At 38.6% G+C, this 25,015-nt stretch overlaps 1 protein-coding gene and 1 pseudogene across 6 annotated transcripts in view; one reads left to right on the top strand and one right to left on the bottom strand.

Annotated features, from left to right (window-relative positions):
* Ccdc158 (coiled-coil domain containing 158) overlaps positions 1-25,015 on the bottom strand; it is an 82,418-nt gene that overhangs the window by 31,603 nt on the left and 25,800 nt on the right. For 5 of the 6 annotated variants that reach the window (XM_090343398.1, XM_090343394.1, XM_090343395.1 and 2 more), the window contains exons 10-15: positions 16,869-16,988; positions 16,195-16,392; positions 13,418-13,900; positions 9,332-9,521; positions 6,499-6,651; positions 566-678 (exon numbers count right to left, since the gene is read on the bottom strand). In XM_090343398.1, coding sequence (XP_090199524.1) covers positions 566-678; positions 6,499-6,651; positions 9,332-9,521; positions 13,418-13,900; positions 16,195-16,392; positions 16,869-16,988 — 1,257 coding nt within the window. The remainder of the gene's footprint in view (positions 1-565; positions 679-6,498; positions 6,652-9,331; positions 9,522-13,417; positions 13,901-16,194; positions 16,393-16,868; positions 16,989-25,015) is intronic. The other variant, XM_090343397.1, reaches the window with a different exon arrangement.
* LOC150055582 (chromobox protein homolog 3 pseudogene) lies at positions 888-1,463 on the top strand (annotated as a pseudogene).

Raw genomic sequence — 25,015 nt, 5'->3', positions numbered from 1 at the left:
GTCATTTACTATAGTTGTTTTTGTTTTGGTGAAAGCCCTGGAGCTTGAACTCATAGCCTTGTGCCATGCCCTGAATTTTTGTGCTCAAGAATAGTGCTCTATCACTTTAAGCTACAACTCTACTTTTGGCATTTTGGTAGCTAACTGGAGGCAAGGGTCTCATAAACTTTCCTACCTGTGCTGGCTTTGAACATCTAACCTCAGATCTCAGCTTCCTGAGTGTTTCTTAACTTGATGTGTAGAACTGTGTTACTATATTTATTAGCTTCGTGTTTTTCTGTGTCGTGAATATAACTGGTTCTACTACTCCTGTGATGTTATCTCACATGTAGAGCACATGGGTGTCAGGAAATAGTCGACATATATCAGAACGGACTGAACCTTGCTTATAATTGTTTCTTGACTCTTAAAACACTAGCTATCTTCCAAGTTCCTGTTGCAATGCTCCTTTGAGAACTTTTCCCCTCATTTTTTTAGTCACTCTGAATCTCTCCTGTCTAGTTTCTGTCTTATAAAATGTTTTTGAGTGAACATATGGGTTTCTTCCACTCTGACAGAGACTTACCTTATTTGCAGTTGTCATGGCTTCTTCCAAAAACTGAATCTTGCTCTGAAGGGCATCAATCTGCCCTCTTTTGGCTGTGATTTGCTTTTGCATTCCCATTGCCACTTTCATGGCTTAAAAAAAGAGAGAGAAAAATATGCCAACTACAATAAAATTTCTAAATTTTGAGACTACTATAGCTGATACTAAATACATTAATTTATAAGAAGTGACACATAAGATTCTCTGAGATACCTGGACAATTTCAAGGAAAAGATCACAGAAAAATGTGAGATTCAAGACGCTGCTGCCGCACGATCGCAACCGGGAGCATCTGAGTAATAGCTCATCAAGTCTACAATTAAAAATGGCCTCTAACAAAACTACATTGCAAAACATGGGAAAGAAACAAAACGGAAAGAGTAAAAAAATTGAAGAAGCAGAGCCTGAAGAATTTGTTGTGGAAAAAGTACTGGACCGACGTGTAGTGAATGGGAAGGTAGAATATTTCCTGAAGTGGAAGGGATTTACAGATGCTGATAAGACTTGGGAACCTGAAGAAAATTTAGATTGTCCACAATTAATTGAAGCATTTCTTCATTCTCAAAAAGCTGGTAAAGAAAAGGATGGTACAAAAAGAAAATCTTTATCAGACAGTGAATCTGATGACAGCAAATCAAAGAAAAAAAGAGGTACTGCTGACAAACCAAGGGGCTTTGCTAGAGGTCTAGATCCTGAACAAATAATTGGTGCCACAGACAGCAGTGGAGAATTGATGTTTCTCATGAAATGGAAAGATTCAGATGAAGCTGACGTGGTGCTGGAAAAAGAGGCTAATATGAAGTGTCCTCAGATTGTAATTGCTTTTTATGAAGAGAGACTAACTTGGCATTCTTGTCCAGAAGATAAAGCTCAATAATTGTTTGCATTGTTTTTATATATATTTATACATATATATATATATATAATCTGAGTCTTGGTTTTTTAATTAATGGCGTGAAACAACTACATTCTAATGAAAATCAAGTTTGATATGTTGGTTTTGAAAGTAGTATTGGGAGTTGTTGAGTTTGGTTTTTTTTCCCTCAATAGCACTGGTTACTTTGAACAAATATAATTAAGGCTTTCTGTAGTTGCTTCCTTTATCAGAAAAGAATATTTAATACCATGGTATATTTCCTCTGTATTCAGGAACAGATGTTTTTTTTAATAAGGCAACTTTTTCTGGCAATTACTTAATCAGAACAACTTGTCTTTAACTGCTATGTTGAAGGACCATCCTGAATTTTTTTTGTGTGTTTGTGTGTATGTAAACAAAATACTTACATGGGTAGTTTTTTGTTCCGGAGATTGTGCTTGTTTAGAGGTGTTGGGCATCAGACCCAGAGCCTTGCATATGTAGGCAAATGATGTATCACTGTGTTACATCCCTAGCCCTTTTTTATTTTGTTGTTGTTTAAGACAGGGTCACTAGGCAGCTCAGGCTGGCCTTGAACTTAGCAGGTAGCCAGGCTAGCCTCAACTTTAGGTCCTCCAGTCTCTGCCATAGATAGCAAATGCAATATGTTTGCAAAATGTCTTGAAAGGAAAAGTGTCTTATCAACAGCTTCCCTCACCCAGATGAGACAACTAAGATAAATTTTAATTTCCTTTCATTAAAAGTTTGTGTAATGACAACAATGTTCATTGCAGCATTATTCACCATAGCAAAGATATGGAACCAACCTAGATGTCCCTCAGTTGATGAGTGGATCAACAAGTTGTGGTATTTGTACACAATGGAATTCTATGCTGCTGTCAGAAAGAATGACATCACCCCATTTGTTAGGAAATGGAAAGACTTAGAAAAAATCATATTAAGTGAAGTAAGCCAGACTCAAAGGAACTTAGGCTCAATGGTTTCCCTCATTCGTCATAATCAGTAGAAACCTTGGGCTCTACTAGCAGAGATTTGCAATAGAGCAAAATCTTGATACATAAGGCCATATAGTATGAAGCTAATTGAAGGGACCTCCAGGATATTGAAACAGCCATATAAGGAATGATTGTTGTCCTTAATGTACTATGTTGTCTCTCATCTCCTTTGCTGTCCCTTGGTTATCTCATATTGTTACAGTACCTCACTTTGTTATCTGATATATTGAATTTATTTGTATTTGGTTATTTGAAATTTGATAGGGAAGGGGGGAAAACCAAGACGGGGGGAGGAGAGGGGGGCTGTGGGGGGGGAGGGTAAAGGGTACCAAGACATGTGAAAGGGTATCAATGTATGTGAATTAATGCACCTTCTATATGGCAAATATCATGTAACCCTTTTATTAATTACAATAAAAAATATTTAAAAAAGTTTGTGTAATGAGCATTCCTTTACAGAGTATTAGAATCTGTATACTAAAAGCTCATAGATCATGAGCTATCTAAGACTCTGCTCATGGAAATGTAAAATCAACTGGTTAGAGATTTCGACTATTTAGGACCTACTGGCCTAAATGAGTGGACAAAATTTTATAATTGTTGACCTGCATGCTTTTTCTTTACTCTAACTCATTCCTAACATGTAGGCTCAATTTTTTTCAGTATTGGGTTACTGGTTCCACAAAAGCCAGAAAAACAACTTTGTAGTAATCAGAATGTTACCCAACTGTATATTGTTTACTTTACTGTAAATAATGGTGAACAGTGGTCAATAAATAGTTTTATATTCCTTTAAAAAATGTGAGATTCATAATATTAGAATACAGTAATTTTCAGCAACCACCCAGAGATTATGAGAATAATATATATATGGTGAAGTAGATTTTTTTTTTTTATTTGCTGGTCCTAGGGTTCGAAATCAGGGCCTGGTCACTGTCCTTGGACACTTTTTGCTCAAAGCTAGTGTTCTACCACTTGAGCCACAACGCGACTTCTGGCACTTTCTGTGTATGTGGTACGAAGGAATGAAACCCAAGGCATCCAGCATGCTAGGCGAGCACTCTACCACTAGGCTACGCTCCTGGCCTACTTCATCAATCCAGAAGTTGCCATATTTCCCATGGTAACAATAGTATTAAGTAAACTCATATACTTATAACAAATATGTACACACACATTTTACTAAATGTTTTTCCAGATACTTATATTTAAAATACTACATAAGACAGCACATATTAATGATCTTTTTAAAGTTCTAATGATAAATGATAGCAAAAATTTTCATTTCAATTTTCATTTCCTGGGTTGTCATGGGCTTGGAATTCATAAAATATCAGTCTTATATGTGATTATTTTTTGAAAACTATTCATAAAAGAGAATGTTCTAGATGGGTAAAAAATATAGAATGTGTAGAACTGAAAAGATAAATAAATCTATTCCTTACTTAGAAATGTAAAGTCAAAAGACCTTACTTTATTTTTATTTTTATTTTTTTGCCAGTCCTGGGACTAGAACTCAGGGCCTGGGCACTGTCCTTGGACACATATTTACTCAAGGCTAGCACTCTGTCACTTGAGCCACATTCCGCTTCTAGCTATTTCTGTGTAAGTGGTTCTGGGGAATCAAACCCAGGGCTTTGTACATGCTAGGCAAGCATGCAACCACTAGGCCACGCTCCCAGCCCAACCTTACATATTTTTTTTAAGATTTGAAAATGACACTGCTTTAAGTAGGGCCTGGCTATAGAGGTAAAAAGGAAAAAAGAAGGAAAATATACCATTCATTAAGAACAACATCACAGGAGAATGCTGGAAGGAGTGGTGCTAGTCAAGATGCACTTTATACATAAATGATCATATTAAAATTAAAACTTGGGCTGGGAGCATGGCCTAGTAGTAGAGTGCTTGCCTAGCATGCAGGAAGCCCTGGGTTCATTTCTTCGGTACCAAATATACAGAAAAAGCCAAAAGTGGTGCTGTGGCTCAAGGACTGAAAAAAAAAAAAGGAAGGAGGAAAGAAAGAAAGAAAGAAAGAAAAAAAGAAAGAAAGAAAGAAAAGGAAGGAAGAAAGAAAAGGAAGGAAGAAAGAAAAGGAAGGAAGAAAGGAAGAGGCCAGGAGTTGGCCTAGCGATAGAGTGCTTGCTTCACGTGCATGAAGACACGGGTTCGATTCCTCGGTACCACATACATAGAAAAAAAAAGCCAGAAGTGGTGCTGGGGCTCAAGTGGTAGATCTCTAGCCTTGAGAAAGTCCAAGGACAGTGCTCAGGCCCAGAGTTCAAGCCCTGGACTGGAAAAAAAAAAAGCAAGCAAGCAAGCTCATTTAGTACAACTAGTTGAAGACAATAATAAAATATCATAGAGAATGAAAGATCTGACTTCTCATTAAGAAGATGTAGTTCTTACAGATAATCTGTTAAACCATGGGTTAATACATTATACACAGTACGTTGATTGATAGATTCTTTTTTTTTTTTTTTTTTTGTCAGTCGTGGGGCTTGAACTCTGGGCCTGGGCTCTGTCCCTGAGTTCTTCAGCTCAAGGCTAGTGTTCTACTTGAACCACAGTACCACTTGTGGTTTTCTGGTGGTTAATTGGAGATAAGAGTCTCATGAACTTGAACTTCGGTTCCCTGGGCTGGCTTTGAGCTGTGATCCTCGGATCTCAGCCTCCTGAGTAGCTAGGATTACAGGACTGAACCACCAGCACCCAGCTCCATTGATTTATAAAGAGAGCCAAAATCTGATATAATTTTCTTACTGCTTGGAGGAATTCTGGTCTGATTAAGTGGGCCATGGTTGGCCTTCAGAGGTAATTTTCCAGAATAATCTTTTTAAAGTTGATTTTGCCCAATAAAAAAAAAGCATTTGAATGCAAATGCATGGATTACTTAGGTTATTTTCACAGGACTGGGATGACTGTGTAGATGCCTAAGACACTGAGAAAGAGATGTTGGTGAAGAGGGGAACAATTCCTAAATGGGCCTCTTCAGTAACCTCTCCAAACCCTATCATTTTCTCAGTCTTAACTAGCCAGACACCCAGTTGCTGAGAATCACACAAAATATGGAACTCTGCATAATTCGTAGGTCATTCTAACATAGGAAACAGTGATCTCTGTATTTTTTCCAATTTCAGAATATGTACTGTCAAGGCACACATGGAATGCTTTAGTTTGATAAATATTCTTTTAATAAAACGTGAATAGGTTTTTTTAATAGTTTTTTTTTAAATAATTTTTGAGTGATTGGGATCAAGCTTATACCTGCTAGGCAATCAGAACAGCTTGAACATTCTAACAAAAGAGAGAAAGAGGTCTTTCATGTTATATGTAAGAAAAATCTGTTGAAGAAAATTAGCTCCTACTGGAAAATAAATGATAATGGACCATATCCTTATTTTGGTTTAAATTTAACACCTTCTCATATTTAACATTCTAATGCCTTTCAAGTTACTAAAATAATCATATCTTGCTGTTTAACATTTGACAACTATTAATTCTTATTGCTAGCTAATATAGCCATATCAATTATATGAATGACAGGAAAAAAAGAGACAACTTTATCTCATTAGGATAATGATAATAATCCTAATGTCACTGAGAAAATACTTACATAGAAAGTATGATCAGCAAGATAAAAAGGGAACAGTAAATGTGACAGGAGACTCAGTAGTTCAATAGCTACAGTTTATGAAGATGATACACAGGCAAAAGATGTAATAAAAATTATCAGTAACTTATATCCTTGAAAATAACTGGTTAAGATTACAGGCATTAAATTGAAACAGCCACAAGACAGAGAAAGCTTTTTGCTATTTAGAGATTTTAGATGCATTACAGATTAAGTATGGATTTCCCTTAACCCACGGAATGGAAGTACTGCTACCTAACATCTAGCATCAACATGCATGCTCTATATTTTCCACATTATCAGGAACTGTGAAGCGCTTGGAAGCAATACATCTAGGTTTGTGTTCTAATAGTCTAAAAAGATAAAATTAAAGATGGAGGAAAGAAAGAGCAGATCTACTAGAACATACCATGACCATCGGACCCTTCCATGGATTTCAGTGTATTCCTTGTTTGTTCCAATTCAGACTGTGCAGATTTTAATTGCATTTTTAGCTTATTTGTTGTAGTTTCCATTTCTTCACTTTTGTTTCGAAAATTTCTTTTTAAAACTTCATAGTCCTCTATATGATAGTTAATAATAGATGATTACTTTTTTCTACCCATATACATGAAAGTATATTCGATTGGTAATTAATGATCAAAGAAGTTAATGATATATAATTTTGGAAGCTGAAAACCCATTTGCTTATATTTCATTTGTTATAAGATGTATTCACACATTTCTGGGGATCTGGTAGATTCTTCTTAACTGGCTTAAATGGATCATCATCCTCTACTTATTATTATTTTTCCTAACCTTTGTAATTATCTCATATCTGTTTCAACTTAAACCTTCTTGGATGACCATATTATCACAACAAGATTTTACCACCATTTGTATCTATGGATTGATGACTTTCCATCACCTTGTAAATGATCTGAGGCTGCCATAAGCCTTTATTTTTAAATGATTATAATGTATCTTAATCACTTTTTTTTTTTTTGCCAGTCCTGGGCTTGAGCTCAGGGCCTGAGCCCTGTCCTTGGACTTTCTCAAGGCTAGCACTCTACCACTTGAGCCTCAGCACCATTTCCGGCTTTTGTCTATGTATGTGGTACCAAGGAATCGAACCCGGGTCTTCATGCATACTAAGCAAGCACTTTAACCACTAGGCCAAACTCCTGGCCCCTGTCTTAATCACTTTTTTCATCATATCTGAATCAAACCCAAGGCTTTGTCCACACTAAGTAAACACTCTGTCACTGAAGTATATTCCTTTTCCTGTTTAATTTTTTTTTTTGGCAGTCCTGGGCTTGAGTTCAGGATTTGAGACCTGTTCTTGGACTTTCTCAAGGCTAGAGCTCTACCATTTGAGCCTCAGCACCACTTCTGGCTTTTTTTTATGTATGTGGTACTGAGGAATCGAACCTGGGCCTCCATGCATTCTAGGAAAGCACTCTACAACTAGGCCAAACTCCCAGCCCCATTGTTTAATCTTCCCATTTCCAGTACCTATCAAAATACTCAGCACAAATTCATCTTTTGACATGTTATAAATCACCCATGCATCCATCTATTTATTTATAATATAGATTTGTATACTAAGGTAATAAAAATCCAATTCTATCTCTCTGGACATTTCCATGTAGATATCCCACTGCTTCACAGTGAATATTACCAAAGTTTTACCCCTGAGTTTGTTCCTTCCCTAGTTCCTTCTCTCAGTTGTGGCTACCACTACTCTTCAAAAATACAAGCTAAAAACCTGAAAGTTAGATTTAACCCCTCCAATCATTTTTGGATCTTGTTGATCCAACCTCCAAAAATATTAATTTTTTATTCACACTTCTTCTATTGTCATTGTCATACATTTGTTCAGGTCCTCATTAAATTTTCTTTTCTTTCTTTTTTTTTTTTTTGATTGGTTGTGGGACTTGAACTCTGGGCCTGGGTGTTGTCCCTGAGCTCTTGAGCTCAAGGTTACCACCCTACCCCTTGAGCCAAAGTGCCACTTCTGGTTTTCTAGTGGTTAACTGGAGATAAGAGTCTCACAGAATTTAGTGCCCGGGCTGGCTTTGAACTTTGGTCCTCAGATCTCAGTTTTCTGAGTCGCTAGGATTACAGGTGTGAGCCACTGCAGCTGGCATCATTAAATTTTCTTAGACCAACCCCATGTCTTCCTTAACTGCTTAGTAGTCTGACTTTTCTGCCATATCTTTCACTACTTTAACAAACATTACCATAATATGGTTTTAGAAAATCTGATGACAATTTCCTACTTAATATCTGTTGGCTTCATATTGTCTTGTTTTACACCTCATTTCTTTGTACGTTTGTTTCAATGAATGCTTCTCAGGTTACATTATGTTATTCATGCCCTCATGCTTTTGCTCATAATGTTCTCCCTGGTTGAAATAGCCTACTTTGTTCATGTGCCAAACTTTCTTCTTCCTCCAAACCCAGCACAAATATTTCTTCTAGATGGCTATACTCTGTGCTTTCTTTGCATCCAGCATACTTTCACTGTAATTAACTCATTTCTTTTTTTAGAACCCCATTATAGACAGGGCCATCTCCTCAATAGACTGTGAGCTTCACTTTGGTGTTTCTATGATTTTTCACAGTACCTACTATAACAAATGTTCTGTAGCTATGTCAGAGTCGTGTGTGTGTGTGTGTGTGTGTGTGTGTGTGTGAAATATGATACTATCATGCTAAACATGACCTAGAGTTTGATGTACAGCCTTAGATTTCTTTCATTAAAATTCACTAAATATTTAATAAAGCTATTTGATTCAAAGGACTCAAGTTTTCACTTCCACAAAACCCAAACTATGAGGTGAGGTGAGGTGGGGAGAAGTAGGAGAAAAATGCAGGAGGGGGTGACAATGTTCGAGAAGAACTGTACCTTACATATGTAATTGTCATCCGACAAATTAAATTAAAAAACAAATATTTATATTAAACACCTGCCTTCCTTCTGGAATCTGGATATCTTACCTTTCTCTTGGGAACTCAGTACAGATTTTCCTGGATTCAGAGGAATGACTAAAGCCAGTGATTAGTGAGAAGAAGACATGGAAGGTGTTCATGGAGAACTATATGGATTTCAGCCATGAATTGTCCACTGGGGCAGCATAAGCTTTTGTATTTGTCATATGAAATGAGATGTTCTTCTTTTGTAATTGGGGCAGGGTCTATGTTGACTTTTATTGTACGGTGGTCCAATGTCTTAGTAGAATTTGAAGTAAGTAACATACCTGACAAACTGTTTAATTCACTCCTACTAGTCTTCACCTCATTTAATAACTGATCTCTCTCTTGTTTGATGTCCTTCACTGCACGGAGCCGCTCAGAGCCTGCATTCACCAGCTTCACCTTTTCCAGCTCAAGGTCACTCACTCTGGCCTCAAGTTCACGGATCTTGGCATCTTTTTTATCTTTTAAAATCTAAATATGCAACCAATACAAAGGACATAGAATGAAGCAAAAAATGAATATGTACAGTACCAGTTGATGTCATAAGTATTCTTATCTGTATTTAGAAGTTGTCATTATTTTTCATGACATTAGATGTCTATTATAAAACATCACCAGTAACTGGCTAAAAAAGGAACATTTTAATTTTCTTTTAGACTTAGATATGAATTCTCAGGGACAATGAATGAGAAAGATATAGCCAGCTTCAAAGCTTTGAATTTATAGGTCTGAGATGCAGAAAGGAGTAGAGAGAAAAGGCACAAGCAAAAAGAGATGTTAGACATTTAGTCCTTTCTTTGTAAGGGTCTGGCTCTGGGAGCTGTAGTTATTAGGAGAAGGTTTTCCCAGTTTCTTAGTTGTCATTGTGTACAGTACCTAGCCTAAGGAAAAAAGAGAAACACAAAAATTTTGTTGTTTTTTTTGTGCTAGTCCTGGGGCTTAAACTCAGGACCTTGTGGTTCTTGGTAGGCTTTTTTGCTTAAGGCAAAAAGTGTTCTACCACTTGAGCCATGCCTCCAGTTCTAGTTTTTTGCTGGCTAATTGGAGATGAAAGTCTCAAGGATTTGTCTGCCCAGGCTGACTCTGAATGGTGATCCTTGTGTCTCCGCTTCCTGAATGGTTAGGCACTAGCCACTAGCCCCAGCAAAACCACAGCTTTCAAGGTTATGTATTCCCCTTTTTCCTCATTGGATTTTTTTTTTTTTTTTGCCAATCCTAGGGCTCGAATTAGGGCCTGGGCACTAGCTTTCTCAAGGCTAGTGCTTTACCACTTGAGCCATAGCACCATTTCCGTTTTTTTCTGTGTATGTGGTACTGAGGTATCAAACCCAGGGCTTCATGTATGCTAGGCAAGCTCCCTACCACTAGGCAATGCTCCTGGAACCCCTCACTGGATTGTGAAGGGAAGGGGATGAGGTATTAAAGCTTGAGTCTTTAGATGACCCCTCCAGGGCTTCTTTTCTTAACTGCTCTAGTTCTGTCTGAATCTGAGGACTGAAATTTCCTTTTCTTTTTCTTTCTTTCTTTTTTTTTTTTTTTTGAGGATGCTTAAGGTACATGGTGTGTGTAGGGGTATCCCACACTTTACTTTTTTTTTTTTTTGAAAGATTTTATTAACACTGATTTTTACATTAAATTTTGAATGTCATGTTTAACTAACAAGAATTTAAGAAAATAATCTCTATATGTAATTACTGGCAAATAGATTTTTGAGAACATAATTAAAATTAAGCTGAGAGTTTGTATCATAGATATATATCAACCTATATAATATTATGTCTATAGAGTATATATATCCCATCAGATATTTTTATGTCTATGTAGTTACGTTTGTATCTCCAAGACCATGACCATGACTTTGGGTATTTCCATTCTATATTTTGTGTGTGCCAGTCCCAGAGATTGAACTCAGGGCCTGAGCACTGTCCTTGGGCTTTCTCAAGGCTAGAGCTCTACCATTTGAGCCACAGTACCACTTCTGGATTTTTCTATGTATGTAGTACCAAGGAATTGAACCTTGGTCTTTGTGCAAGCTAGGCAAGCACTCTACCACTAGGCCAAACTCCCGGCCCTCCATTCTACTTTTATTATGTACTTATGTCAGATCAGAACTCTGGGCCTGGGTGCTATCCTTGAGCTCTTCAGTTCAAGGCTACCTTCCTACCCTGTGAGCAACAGCCCCACTTCCTGTTTTCTAGTGATTAAATGGAGATAAGAGTCTCATTGTCTTCAGTTTGGGCTGGATTTGAAGGTGATTCTCAGATCTCAGCCTCCTGAATAGCTAGGATTATAGGTGTGAGCCACCAGGCTCAAATCTTTAATACTACATTTTTCACACCCTCCTCTCTACTCTCCACCTATAACAATTCCCACATCATTGCCAGATTGATCTACAGGCTGAGTTTCACTGAAATGTCTTCCTTCCTCTATCTCTAACTCATGAGAATGCTTTGGATTGGCAGTATCTACCTCTTCTTGGAGCTAAAAGATAAGATTCTAGACCTACTTGGGATGGAGCTCAGAAATTTGGCAGGCCTCTACCTGATTCTGTTTCTCACCTAGAACCCCTTCACAGTAATAACTCCTCATGTACTACTAGGATCAAGTCCCAAAGCAGTGCTGCTTCCCAACCAGTTATTCAATTTGTCTGACTCCTCATCTGTAAAATATGATAATAATGTCTCCTTCACAAAGATTTTTATGAATATTAAATTATTTAAATTTTAGAGTACTTCTCATTGCCACCTAAATGACTCTAGGCAAGAAAGCAGAACACTCATTCCTCTTTCCTGTATGTTTTGCTCTGCATGCCAATCTACCTAAAGCTTTCACTGCAGGACTGCCTACTAAAAGCTTTGAGTGCTTTTGTGGTAAGTTTGGCTATTTAAATAGACATACATGTATAAAATCAGGCAAAAAATAGAACAAATTTAAATTTTTATATGATATTATTTCTACAAGATAGATAATAATCCACTCTTGGCATCTAAAGTTTGTGTGATTTGCCTTTTATTACAAAGTTAGAGGTAAGAAAACTTAGCAAATCTAAGGTTTAAAAATGCAATTATTATGTGAAAGGGTATCAATGTATGTGAATTAATGCACCTTCTATCTGGCAAATATCACCTTTTACTAATTACAATAAAATAAATAAATAAATAAAAATAAAAAATAAAGGTTTTTCAAAGAAAAAAAATGCAATTATTTTTAAATTTAACAAAGTTTAACTAAGGACCTTCTAGGGATAATGCACAAAGACATGGAACAGGAAATGAATGATGAGTAAGTTATGTATCCTGCTTTATGAAATCTATAGTGTTGTGGGGATAATGCAATACTACTTCTTAAACACATACTCAGACACAAAGGCATATGCACATACACACACACATCACATGTTACATACGTAAGCACTAACATATTTTATAAACATATTTTTTTAACTTTTTTTTTTTTTGGCCAGTCCTGGGCTTGAGCTCAGGGCCTGAGCACTGTCCTTGGATTTTCTGAAGGCTAGAGCTCTACCACTTGAGCCTCAGCACCACTTCCGGCTTTTTTCTATGTATGTGGTACCGAGGAATTGAACCCGGGTCTTCATGCATGCTAGGCAAGCACTTTAACCACTAGGCCAAACTCCTGCCCCCCATAAACTTATATTTATATACAATTATAAATATATATTTAAAGCCTCATAACCCAATAGGGTGTTGGGTTTTTCTATTTAGGTTTTCTTTTTTCTGTTTGGTTTTGCTTCCTTAGCAGGCAAGGAAACCAAGATTCAGCAAGTAGGCCAATGTAGTATTAAGTGGTAGGAGACAGGTCTATCTAGAGAGAGAAAAGACCTCAAACTGTAGAATCAAGAAAGACTTCATGGATTGGAGGTGTGGCTCTGGGTGTAGAATGCTGGTCAATGAATGAAAACAAGTGCCAGATACCAAGTCCCAGTTTTGTATTTAAAAAAAAAAAAGACTTCACATAGCAGATGGATCATCTGATTGTTTTTGTTGTTGTTGTTCTTTTGCATCTGCAATTCTGAACTATTCTAAAGCCATATATTCCTTTTCGTGGTTAGGAGTTTTCTGTTTGATTTTTTGAGACTGGGTCTCACTACCTAACTCAAAATCCTCCTGCATCCAGCTTCCAAGTACTGAGATTACAGGTATGCACCACTACACCCAGCTCTTCCTACTCCTTTTGAAACTTAAACTATTCATCTTTTTTCAAAAACATGCATACTCAAACTCACACAAATACTTTCCATTTCAGGGGATCACAGACATAAAGAACTTCTTTTCAGGAAATCAGGTCATACTTGTTTATGAGAAAAAAGAAATTTCAGAAGCCAAACCCACAGAAACTGGACAGACCTTAAATTCCTGCAGTTCCAATCTCCTATCATTAATCTCTTTCTCCAGCTGAGCCTTTTCTACTTGCATAGCACCGGCAGTTCGTCCATGCTGGCCAACCAGCTGTGTCATATTTTCGATCTGCTGCCGCAAAATCTCAATCACTTTGTCCTTTTCTGCCATTTGAAGCTTGAGTGCCTCACATTCAGTCTGCACATTTCTAAGATGATCTCCTTCTGTTTTCAGGTGCTGAAGCTCCTGCAGTTTCAAGTCCACCCGGGAGCGAAGCTTCGTGATCTCTGCATTGGTGGCCTCAATGGCTCGCTCTTTTTCCTGAAGGGAAGCTGTCAGGTCTGACACTGTCCTCTCTGAGCTTTCCAGGGTCATCTTCTTGGCTGTCAACTCTTCTACCACTTTGCGCAGCATCTCCTTGGTGGACTCAAGCTGTGCAGTGAGAGAAGACACTTTTTCCAGACTCTCATTCTTCCCTTGAATTGCTGCCATCTGATGACAAAGAAAAGTTTTGCAGTTTGGGGAGGATAAGTACAGGCAGGCTCAAGAGCTATGACAGGCTAACTCCAAAGCATCCAATCAGGAGTTGCATAGCCTAGCTCAAATCTTTTGCTGTCAGAGCTCCAGATCAACAAAATGTGTAAGACTAACATGCGTCAGAAAAAGTGGAGAGACCTAATTAAATAACATTGTTTCTCCATAATGGTTTGCAGGCTAAGAATCTAGGGTGTTCTAATGATGTTAGGTTAAATAACACTAGTAATGTGGGAAAGATGTTAAGCTTGAAAACTGTCATTTTCTATTTCGCTTCTATCTTCCCTTAATTCTTCCTCTGAAGGAAAAGGGAATAATAGTTTTTGTTTTGGGCCAGTCAATCCTGGGGCTTGAACTCTGGGCCTAGGGGCTGTCCCTGAGCTCTTCAGCTTAAAGCTACTGCCCTACCCCTTGAGCCATAGAGATACTTCCAGTTTTCTGGTGGCTACCTGGAGATAAGACTCTCATGAACTTTAAGGTGTGGTGGCTCACACCTGTAATCCTACAAAGGAGGCTGAGATCTGAGGATCAAAGTTCACAGCACAAAGGGACCTGAGACTTTTATCTCCAGTTACTCTCTAGAAAATGGGAAGTGGTGCTGGGCTCAAGGGTAGGGCAGTAGCCTTAAGCTGAAGAGCTCATAGACAGTGCCCAGGCCCAAGGATAGGGTGGTAGCCTTGAGCTAAAGAGCTCAGGGACAGTGCCCAGGCTGAGTTCAAGCCCCATGACCCACAAAAAAAGAAAGAAAAGAAAAAGAAGAATCTCATGGGCTTTAGGGCCAGACTGGCTTTGAACTGTGATCTTCATCTTAGCCACCTTATGAGTAGCTAGGATTACAAGCATGAGCCTCTGGTGCCGACTGAATAATAGTTTGTTTTGTTTTCTTTTGTTTTTGCCAGATCTAGGCCTAGGCTTAGGGTCTGATCACCGGCCTTTGGTTTTTTCAAGGCTAGAAGTCTACCACTTTTTCTATGTATGTGGTACTGAGGAATGGAGCCTAGGGCTTTATGCATGCTAGTCAAGCATTCTACCACTTAGGCTAAACTCCCGGCCCCAGGAATAATAGTTTTTTTATTCAATACACATTCATATACTCTGGGTAGGATTCTAACTTCCTACCATTTCTTTCATCTTTCTTCCTGTGCAAGAGTGATAACAAAACAGAGAATTAGCTGGGCCTTCATCTCCTTGGCTTGCTTTCACATTTGAGAAGCTTGCATATATGTGGGTGGGTTTTGTTTCTGTGCAGTAATTGCTTGGATACTGCTAGCCTCCCAGCACTGAGGGTACATATTGTTAAGAAAGCAGTTCAGGGGCCAGGCCAGAGTGCTTGTCTAGCAAGCATAATGCCCTGGGTTCAATTCCTCAGTACTGCATAAACAGAAAAAGCCAGAAGTGGTGCTGTGGCTCAAGTGGTAGAGTGTTAACCTGAAGGAAAGTCCAAGGACAGTCCCTAGTTCCCCAGTTCAAGCCCCAAGACTGGTTTAAAAAAAAAATGCACCGGGTGTGGTGGCGGCTCACACCTGTAATCCTAGCTACTCAGGAAGATGAAAACTGAGGATTGAAATTCAAAGCCAGCCCTGGCACTAAAATCTCCATGAGACTTTTATTTCCAATTAACTACCAAAAAACCAGAAGTGGCACTGTGGTTCAAGGGGTAGGATGATAACCTTGAGCTGAAGAGCTCAGGGACAATACCCAGCCCAGAGTACAAGTCCCATGACCAACAAAAAAAAAAGGAAGCAAGCAAGCAGTCTACACCTGCTGCAGGTGCACTGGAATGACATATTCTCAGCAGTCTTAGGCAGTGTGTGTGAGAGAATGTGTGTATGTATGTGTGTGTGTGTGCGTGCATGCACGTGTGTGATCTTTTAGGGGGGATAAACAAAACAAAAAATCTGCTGTAAACTTCTAACCCTAGTGTTTCTCAGATTTTGAAACTTTTTTGCAAAACAAATAATTACTAAATGACCAAGTTCTACATGAAGATGAAAAACATGGTTGATGAGTTTAGTATTTAAATAATATTCAAATGAGATAAAGCTTCATATGTTCAGTTTAATAAATAATCAAAATATGAGTGCCAAATAAGTGTTCACAGAATCCATAGGTTTGTTTTAGAGCTATTTTAGCCCCATTAATAAAAAAGAAATAGAAAAGCTTTACCAGTAGACACAAAATACATATCCTACACTCCGACTAGAGGAGGCCATCGAGGATGATCTGGCCCACATGCCTGCACATGCTCTGACCTGCCGCTCCATCTGGCCCTGACATTCACTCTTCATGGCCTTGAGCAGGGCCTCCAGGCGCTGCACTTCCATGTTCCGGTCATCTAGCTCCCTCCGCAGGTGGTCAATGGTGATGCTGTTGCCCGTGTCACGGTCCCAAAGACGCTTGTTCTGCTCCTTTTCCAGACTTAGCTCTTTCTCTCTCTTATGTAGATCTGCCTAAAAGAAGGAAGGCATGCTTTTACCCCCATAATTAAAACATAACTATTTTCCTTACATAGTATTAGAGTTTGTGTGATTTAAGGAACTTTTGATTTTAGAATTCAATTGGTTTTCAATGATTTAAAAGCTGGAAGTCAGTGGCTCACTTCTGTAATCCTAGCTACTCAGGAAGCTGAGATCTGAGGATTGCACTTCAAAGCCAGCTTGGGCACGAAAGTTCATAGGACTCTTACTTCCAGTTAACCACAGATGCCAGAAGTGGAGACATGGCTTGAGTGGTAGAGCTCAGAAACAGTACCCAGAATCCTAAGTCCAAGCTCCAGTGCTGGCACACACACACACACACACACACACACACACACACACACACACACACACACACACGGATTATTTCCTAGAAAAGCAAGTTGTGAAGGATTTTGCTAGAAGACTCCACAGAATCAATCTATTCATATTTTAGAGCATAATCTTACCAGTAGCTTTTGAAGTTGATCATCCAAATTTCCAGATTCCTGACTGAACTGATCCCGTTCAGTGCGAGCCTCAGTGAGCTCTGAGTTGGCAAGGACCAACTGCTTCTCCAGGTCTTCTATCTGAAAGAAAAATGCAAATCAAATGGACCCTATGAATAAATGTGGTGCTAAGGATACCCCTCTTATAAATATTATTTACATACCATTATCAGGTCAATTATCTTTTTTTACATTGTATTTATAGGTTTATTTGTTGAATGGTACAGCTTCTTACAACAACTTAAAGATAACAAAAATACAATGTAAAAAGACTTGCTGCAGAATAGTTCATTGTGAGACAAATGTCAAAATTTGGTTAAAAGTATCTAAATGAGAATCCATGTGATTTCTAGGCTTTTACTTTAGCACACAATGCCAGAGGAAACATTCCTCAGGTAAATGTAGGTGTCTGCAGATCAGTAGCTACACATATACAGTTCTGCATTGCAGACTCTCAATAAATTGGCTGGTTAGATTTTTGCATTTTTAATTTTTTAAATTAAAGAATTTATTAACATTGATTTTTACATCATATTTCAAATGACATGTTTAACAAGTATTCAAGAAGGGAATCTCTATATACAATCACTGGCACTTAGATTTTAGAACATAACCAAAATTAGGCTGAGGGTTTGTATGTCACAGATACATAATAATCTATGTAATAAAACATTATGTCTATAGAGTCATAAGCTTTTATGACTATGTAGCTGTGTTTATATTTCCAGTACCATGTCTATAGCATTGGGTATACAACTTTTGAGTCCTCGCTCTTGTACTGTTTGGCTCTAATAGCCATATATTAAGGATACCATGTGTCTTTTGTTCCTTTGGTCTTGACTTGTCTCACTCAACTTGATTTGCTCTAGATTCATCCACTTCCTTGCAAATGCCATTATTTTATCTTGTCTGTTGGCTATATAGGTCAATTATCTTTGATGACCCAAAATTGCTCCTTAAAAATTTCACCTGATAGGGGCCAGGAGTTTTGCCTAGTAGTAGAGTGCTTGCCTAGCATGCATGAAGACCCGGGTTGGATTCCTCGGTACCACATACATAGAAAAAGCCAGAAGTGCTGCTGTGGCTCAAGTGGTAGAATTCTAGCCTTAAGAAAGCCCAGAGAGAGTACTCAGGCCCTGAGTTCAAGGCTCAGGATGGCAAAAAAATTTCAGCTGAGAGATGGAGGCATAATTCAGTGGTAGAGTACAAATTTGACACGTGCAAAGCTATATGTTCAATCCACAGCACCCCCCTCTCCAATAATACTCAACTTACAAATGCTGTTACTTGCCAAAGCTGGGTGTTAAGTATATAGCTACTGAACTATTTTCCCCTATTTTTGTAGCTGATTGACTATACCCATACAATGTCTTTTTAAAATCTATCTATCTAGGGCCAGAATTTGGCCTAGTGGTAGAGTGCTTGCCTAGCACCTACATACATAGAAAAAAGTCAGAAGTGCGAAGTGGTGCTGAGGCTCAAGTGGTAGAGCTCTAGCCTTGAGAAAGTCCAAGGACAGTGCTCAGACCCTGAGCTCAAGCCCAGGACTGGCAAAAAAAATCTAACAAATATATCTTAATATACTAGTTCAAATTATAAAATTTTAATATGGATATATTTATGTAAATATGTTTGTTCACGTATAAATAAATGTGTACATTTGTTTCACCTTATTGGCTGCAATACGAACAATAGTTAGAAAAAGTTAATTCCAAGAGACCCAAATACTTGAAATAATACTTGGTTTGTAGCCAGATAAAAATACTTTTTTTTGTCCAGTCCTTGGGCTTGAACTCAGGGCCTGAGCACTGTCCTTGGACTTTTTCAAGGCTAGAGCTGTACCACCTGAGCCACAATACCATTTCTGGCTTTATCTGAGTATGTGGTACTGAGTAACTGAGCCCAGGGCATGGTAGGCAAGCACTCTACCACTAGACCAATCTCCTGGTCTCTACTTGTCATATATATATATATATATATATATATATATATATATATATATGATTTTTTGCCAGTCCCTGGGCTAGCATTCTACAAAAAACAAACAACAAGCAAAAACACCTCAGGAACAGTGCCTAGGATCTAAGTTCCAGGACCATGAGCACGTGTGCATGCACGCATGCACACACACACACACTTGAAATTCTGTTTCTACCTGTCTTTTAAGCCATAGGTTTAAGAACAATACTTTCAGTTTGAGTAATTCAGTGAGTTAAAGCAAATATTTCTAATTTTAGTCACGAATGCACCATTTTCATCCTTGAACAAAAAATATTTTCATGTAAGAAAGTCATCATGTATATAACATTGTAGTGCTGTGATCTCCAGCTCCTGACATCTGAAAATGGGGGTAAAACCTGTAATTTCTAGTTTTGAGCCAACTAAATCTCTAGATGAACATGGCCTATTTTTTTGGAAATCCAGGTGTGGTGTCTTTATGGCTGGAAAGGGAGTGTAAGATGAAAATTCGTGACAATTATGCTGGAAAGGGAATGTGAGATGAATATTTGTGACAATTATGATTGTATACCTGAAATTAAAGAAGAACTCATATCACAGCTACTTGCTCTAAAAGAAAAAAAATTTTTTAGTTAACAATGGAGCAAGTATTATTACATTTGATGAATCTCAAAGAAAAAAACCCTCATGCACTGCACAAGATGGAGATAGGTATTTATCTCTATTTCCAAATGACCATAGACAGACTACACAAATGTTATGGTTCTGAAGATCATTGTAAGATTAAGAGCATACTTCTGGGTTGTGGGAGCAGATTTTTTTTTTACCCTATACTACAAGCCATAATGTAAAACTAAGAAGGTAAGAGCCAGGTGCTGGCTGTAATCCTAGCTACTTAGGAGGTTGAAATCTAAGGATCATCATTCAAAAGCTATCCCAGAGAGAAAAAAAAAATCCACTAGGCTCTTATTTCCAATTAATGACCAAAAAAGTCAAAAGTAGAACTGTAGCTTAAGTGCTAGAGCACTAGCTTTGAGCAAAAAAGCTCACAGACAGCACCTAGGCCCTGAGTTCAATTTCCAGGACCAGTGCATACACAAAAAAAAGAGACCAAAGTAGAGAAAGTGGAGGCATTACTCAAGTGGTAGAGCACCAACTTTGAGCAAAAATGCTGAGTTTTGGGCCTGGAGTTTGGCCTACTGGTAAGAGTGCTTGTCCACCATGCACGAAGACCCAGTTTTGATTCCTTGGTACCACATATATAGAAAAGGGCTGGAAATGGTGCTGTCACTTCAGTGGTATGAGCACTAGCCTTGAGAAAGCCCAAGGACAGTGCTCAGGCCCTGAGTTCAAGGCCCAGGACTGGCAAAAAAAAATGCTGAGTCTATAAGATCCTGAGTTTATACCATAGTACTACACACACACACACGCACACACCTTTTTTTTCTTTTTCTTTTTTGTGGGTCATAGGTTTGAACTCTGCCTGGGCACTGTTCCTGAGCTCTTCAGCTCAAGGCTACCACCCTACCCTCGAGCCAAGCCCTTCTCATTTTCCAGAGGTTAATTGGAGATAAGAGTCTCGGGTCCTTTTGTGCCAGGGCTGGCTTTGAACTTTGATCTTCAGATCTCAGCCTCCTGAGTAGCTAGGATTACAGGCGTGAGCAACCGCACCCAGCACACATACATCTTTTTTTAAATTTTATTTTAATGTATAGAGGGGTTACATTTATACTCACCAGATAGAAGGTGTATTACTTCTGACACATTGATACCCTTTTCTCATGTTTTTGTCCCCATTTCCCTCCCCGACCTCCTCCCCTCATCTTTTCCCCCACTTCCCTTCCCTATTTCAAATTAACAAATACACCAGGTACAATATACCAGGTAATAAAGTCAGACATCTTTTCTATCCAACAGTTTTCTTGACATTTCTAGGGCAACCATCATCTCCTTCACTGTTATCCAACCTAAGGTTCTTGGAAAAGTTGTCTACATGTTCTTTGGGTCAACCTTATGAAATCTTGTTAAAATGGACAGTCATTTTAATTTAACTGGATCTTTTGTGAACACGGAATTGTTTTTCTCCTTTCTCTTTCTTCCTTCCTTCCTTCTTTTCTTTCTTTTTCTGTCTCCTTCCTTCTCTTGCTTTCCTCCCTCCTTCCCTCCCTCCTTCCCTCCCCCCCTCTGCTTCTCTCTTTCTTGTCCCAGGGCTTGAGCTCAGGGCTTGCCCACTGTCCTTGAGCTTTCTCAAGGATAGCGCTCTATCACTTGAGCCATAGCACCACTTCTGTTTTTTTCTGTGTATGTGGTACCAAGGAATCAAAGCCTTGGGTTGCATGTACCTGTCCTGGGGCTTGAACTCAGGACAGTGCTGTCCCTGAGCTTTTTTGCTCAAGGCTAGTGTTCTACCCCTTGATCCAAAGCTCTGTTTCTGGCTTCTGTGGTGTTTAGTGGGAGATAAGAGCCACGTGGACTTTCTTGTCCAGGCTTGCTTTGAACCATGATTCTCAGTTCTCAGTCTCATGAGTAGCTAAGATCCCAAGTGTGCGCCGCCTGTGCCCAGATGCTTCGGTAAACTCTTAACATCATTTGAAACTATTCAACTCAAGACTGAGAAATCTAAGTTCTGATAATATACTTCCTCAATCAGAATGAGGGGCAGCAATGTGGAATAAAAACAGAATGAGGGGCAGCAAGCAATGTGGAATAAAAACAGAGAGGACTGCTTGCATAGTATGCTTGCTGATCTGTCAGTTGTGTAACTGTCTGAAGAAGTAAAATTTGCCTTGCCTAGTAAAATATTTAAAACTTATTTTAGATATGTTTTCACTTTAAAAAATTCTGCCTGACTAAATCTATGAGAGCAAATAGAGGGAGGAAGGGCAAGGAGAGGTAAGGGAAAGAGAAAGGAGACAGGAAAAGTGAGGAAAGGAAGGAGGCAAGCCAGCTACATCTTTTCTTTCCCTCTGTTGATTATCAGAAGTTCCTCCAGACCCTTGCAGGAATTTAGTTTTATAGCTGTCAGTAATGACTCAGCTGCTATAGCTTTTACCTTTCACTTTGTAAGAGTAAAAACATTCAAATGAATTGATTAATCAAAAAGATAAATGGAGAGTGAAAGGGAAAACCACTGAAGTAGCAACTGAGCTGATACAAACAGCTGTAAAAGAAATAGACTACAAAGAAAAGCCTTTAAAAATGTCCAGAAAAAGTACTGACATATGAAATACAGTAAAGGTTTTTTCTTTTCTTTAGTTTCTCTATAACAGCACTGGTTTTCCCTTTCACCATCTATGAATCCACTTCTTGCTTTGTACCACACCACAAAAGAGTTCTGGGGTCTCATTCTAATTATACATTGCTTTTAGTAGTATCAACCAATCATATCAAATAATTTGGATTTTTTTCTGTTTGCTTTTACAATAGTGGTGTTTTTACTATGAGGTTTGGGTTTTTTCCCCTGTGCTCAAAATGACACAGGCATAGCATAGCGAGGCATGCTGCAGATCAGCATAAAGGTGCGTTGGCACCTACATGAGGGATGTGCACAGCATCTTCTGCACAGTATGTAGCTCTTCACTTTTGGAGTATGAAATTCAGCCCCAGATACTTTCAAAGTAGGAGAAATAAACTTAGAATCATTGAATTTTTTTGTTGTTGTCAAAAAGCGAAAGTTAAGAGTAAAAGCCAAATCTACAGAGCCAATAGTGACAGCTTCTACTTGTCCAAATTCGTAAAGGGGAATTCTGGAGGTTCTCCTAAAATGGAAAGAGAAGAATAGAAAACAGCATTACAGCAAAACACTTGTCAGCTACAAAAAGTCACATCTAAAATTTTCTTGAAAACACAAGTTCTATTTTCACCAATATAAAAATATTTTTATTGAGATATTATCCTCCTAAATGTTTTTTCTCTTATTCATTCTAGTTGAACATTTCTGTTCAGGCATGTCATCAATTCTAAAAAATAATTGTGACAGTACTAGGGTTTGAACTTAGGGGGCTCATATATGCACTAAGCCACAACTCCAGCCCTTTTTTGCACTGGTTATTTTTCCATAGCATCTTGCTTTTTGTCCAGCCCCACATCTAGATTTCAATCTGCCTATCTAGGTTTCCCACAGAATCTGTGACTACAGGCACGCATCACCACACCCAGATTCTTTTTCAAAGATGGACTCTCCCAAATGTTTCTGCCCATGCTTACCTGGAACCTCCATTAGTTTCCCTAAGTAGATAGGATTATAAATTTGACATAGAAACATCTAGATAATAAACATTTTTGATTTTGTGCTAGTACTGGGGCTCGAATTCAGGGCCTCATGCTCTTACTCTGCTGTTTTACTCAAGGCTGGAACTCTTAACACTTGTGTCACACCTCCCAGTCCAGCATTCTTTCTTGCTGGTTAACTGGATATAGTCTCTCAGATTTTTCTGCCAAAGATTGCTTTGAACCAGATTTCAGACATGAGTCATTGACACTATGCTTAATCACTTAAGAAATATTTTTCCCAAATAGTTGCAGAAAGCGATTTTAGTTTAACATGCCAATCTCTTCCAGAGCTGAGGACTGAACTCAGGGCCTTGCACTTGCCAGGCAAGGGCTCTTCTGCTGAGTTGAATCCCCAACCCTGTATATATGTGTCCTGATCAGGGCCACTCCTTCCACCCTTTGCTTCCCTCCGAATCTATCCTGTCCTCATCCATCTTCTTAGATTTAATTTTTAAATGAAGGGCTATGGACTCAGGAGAGAAGACTAATACTAACCCAGATAAAGTAAGTTGATATATGTGTAGTATTAACACACCTTTCATGTTTTTCTTTCATACAAACTTTACTTTTAATCAAGGCTTTTATGTATTATTTTATTTTGAAAAACATATACCCTGTACTAAAGCAGAAAAAAAAAACAGATTTTAAGGCTCAAATACATTTTATCATGGTGAAGTCAAGGTATATGAAAAAGAAATTAAGTAGAATTTTTTTCTTTTTAGAATTTTTTTCTCAATTTAGTATAATAAAAGTACTACATAACAATAGGGCCAGGAGTTTGGCCTACTGGTAGAGTGCTTGCCTAGCATGCACGAAGACCTGGGTTTGATTCTTTGGTACCACATACTTAGAAAATGCTGGAAATGGTGCTGAGGCTCAAGTGGTAGAGCTCTATAGCCTTGAGAAAAATCCAAGGACAGTGCTCAGGCCCTGAGCTTAAGCCCAGGACTGGCAAAAAAAAAAAAAAAAAAAAGTACTACATAACAATAGAATTTCTGTGACCCCAAAAAAGAAATTTTTGTTAACTTGATCTTCTTTACTCAGTATTACCAAGAATTCATGCCAGAGTATAATGACATTATAAGAACAGGTATGCATACAGTCATTTCAGTGTTCCCTGACTAAGAGCTTAGTACAATGCACTATATACATACTCTTAGCTTTTTTTTTTTGTCCTGGGACTTGAACTCTGGGCCTGGACGCTGTCCCTGAGCTCTTCAGCTCAAGGCTACTACCTTACCGCTTGAGCTACAGTCCCACTTCTGGTTTTCTAGTGGTTAATTGGAGATAAGCGACACATGATCTTTAAGTCTGTAGTGCCTGGGCTTGCTTTGAACTGCAATCCTCAGATTCCAGCCTCCTGAGTAGCTAGGATTACAGGCGTGAGCCACCCATCCAGCTTCCTGTGTACATACTCTTATAGGATCAGTATGCCACATTTTATCAACACTTCAATGAATTAATCAAAACCATTAGGCTATGTGCCCTACTTCTTGTTCTTTTTGTTTCCCTTCTTTCCTTTCCCTTCTCTTCCTTCTCTCCCTCCCCTTTACTTCCCTCTCTCTCTCCCTCTCCCTCTCCCTCTCCCTCCCTCTCTCTCTCTCTCTCTCTCTCTCTCTCTCTCTCTCTCTCTTTCCTTCTCTGTCAGTCATTAAGCTTGACAGGGCCTGGGTACTGTCCCTGGGATCTTTTGCTTAAGGCTAGCATTCTACCACTCTGAGCCGCAGTTCCACTTCCAGTTTCGGATGGTTAATTGAAGATAAGACTCCTGGATTTTCCTGCCTGGGCAGGCTTTGAATCATGTTCCTGAGATCTCAGTCTCCTGAGTAGGTAGGATTAAAAGTGTAAGCCACAAGAGACCAGTCTTTTTTTGGGGG

The sequence above is a fragment of the Megascapheus bottae genome, chromosome 13 (genome assembly GCF_031878675.1).
Source record: "Megascapheus bottae isolate mThoBot1 chromosome 13, mThoBot2.hap1, whole genome shotgun sequence".
Taxonomy (NCBI): Eukaryota; Metazoa; Chordata; class Mammalia; order Rodentia; family Geomyidae; genus Megascapheus; species Megascapheus bottae.
This window is presented reverse-complemented; position numbering and strand designations above follow the sequence as displayed.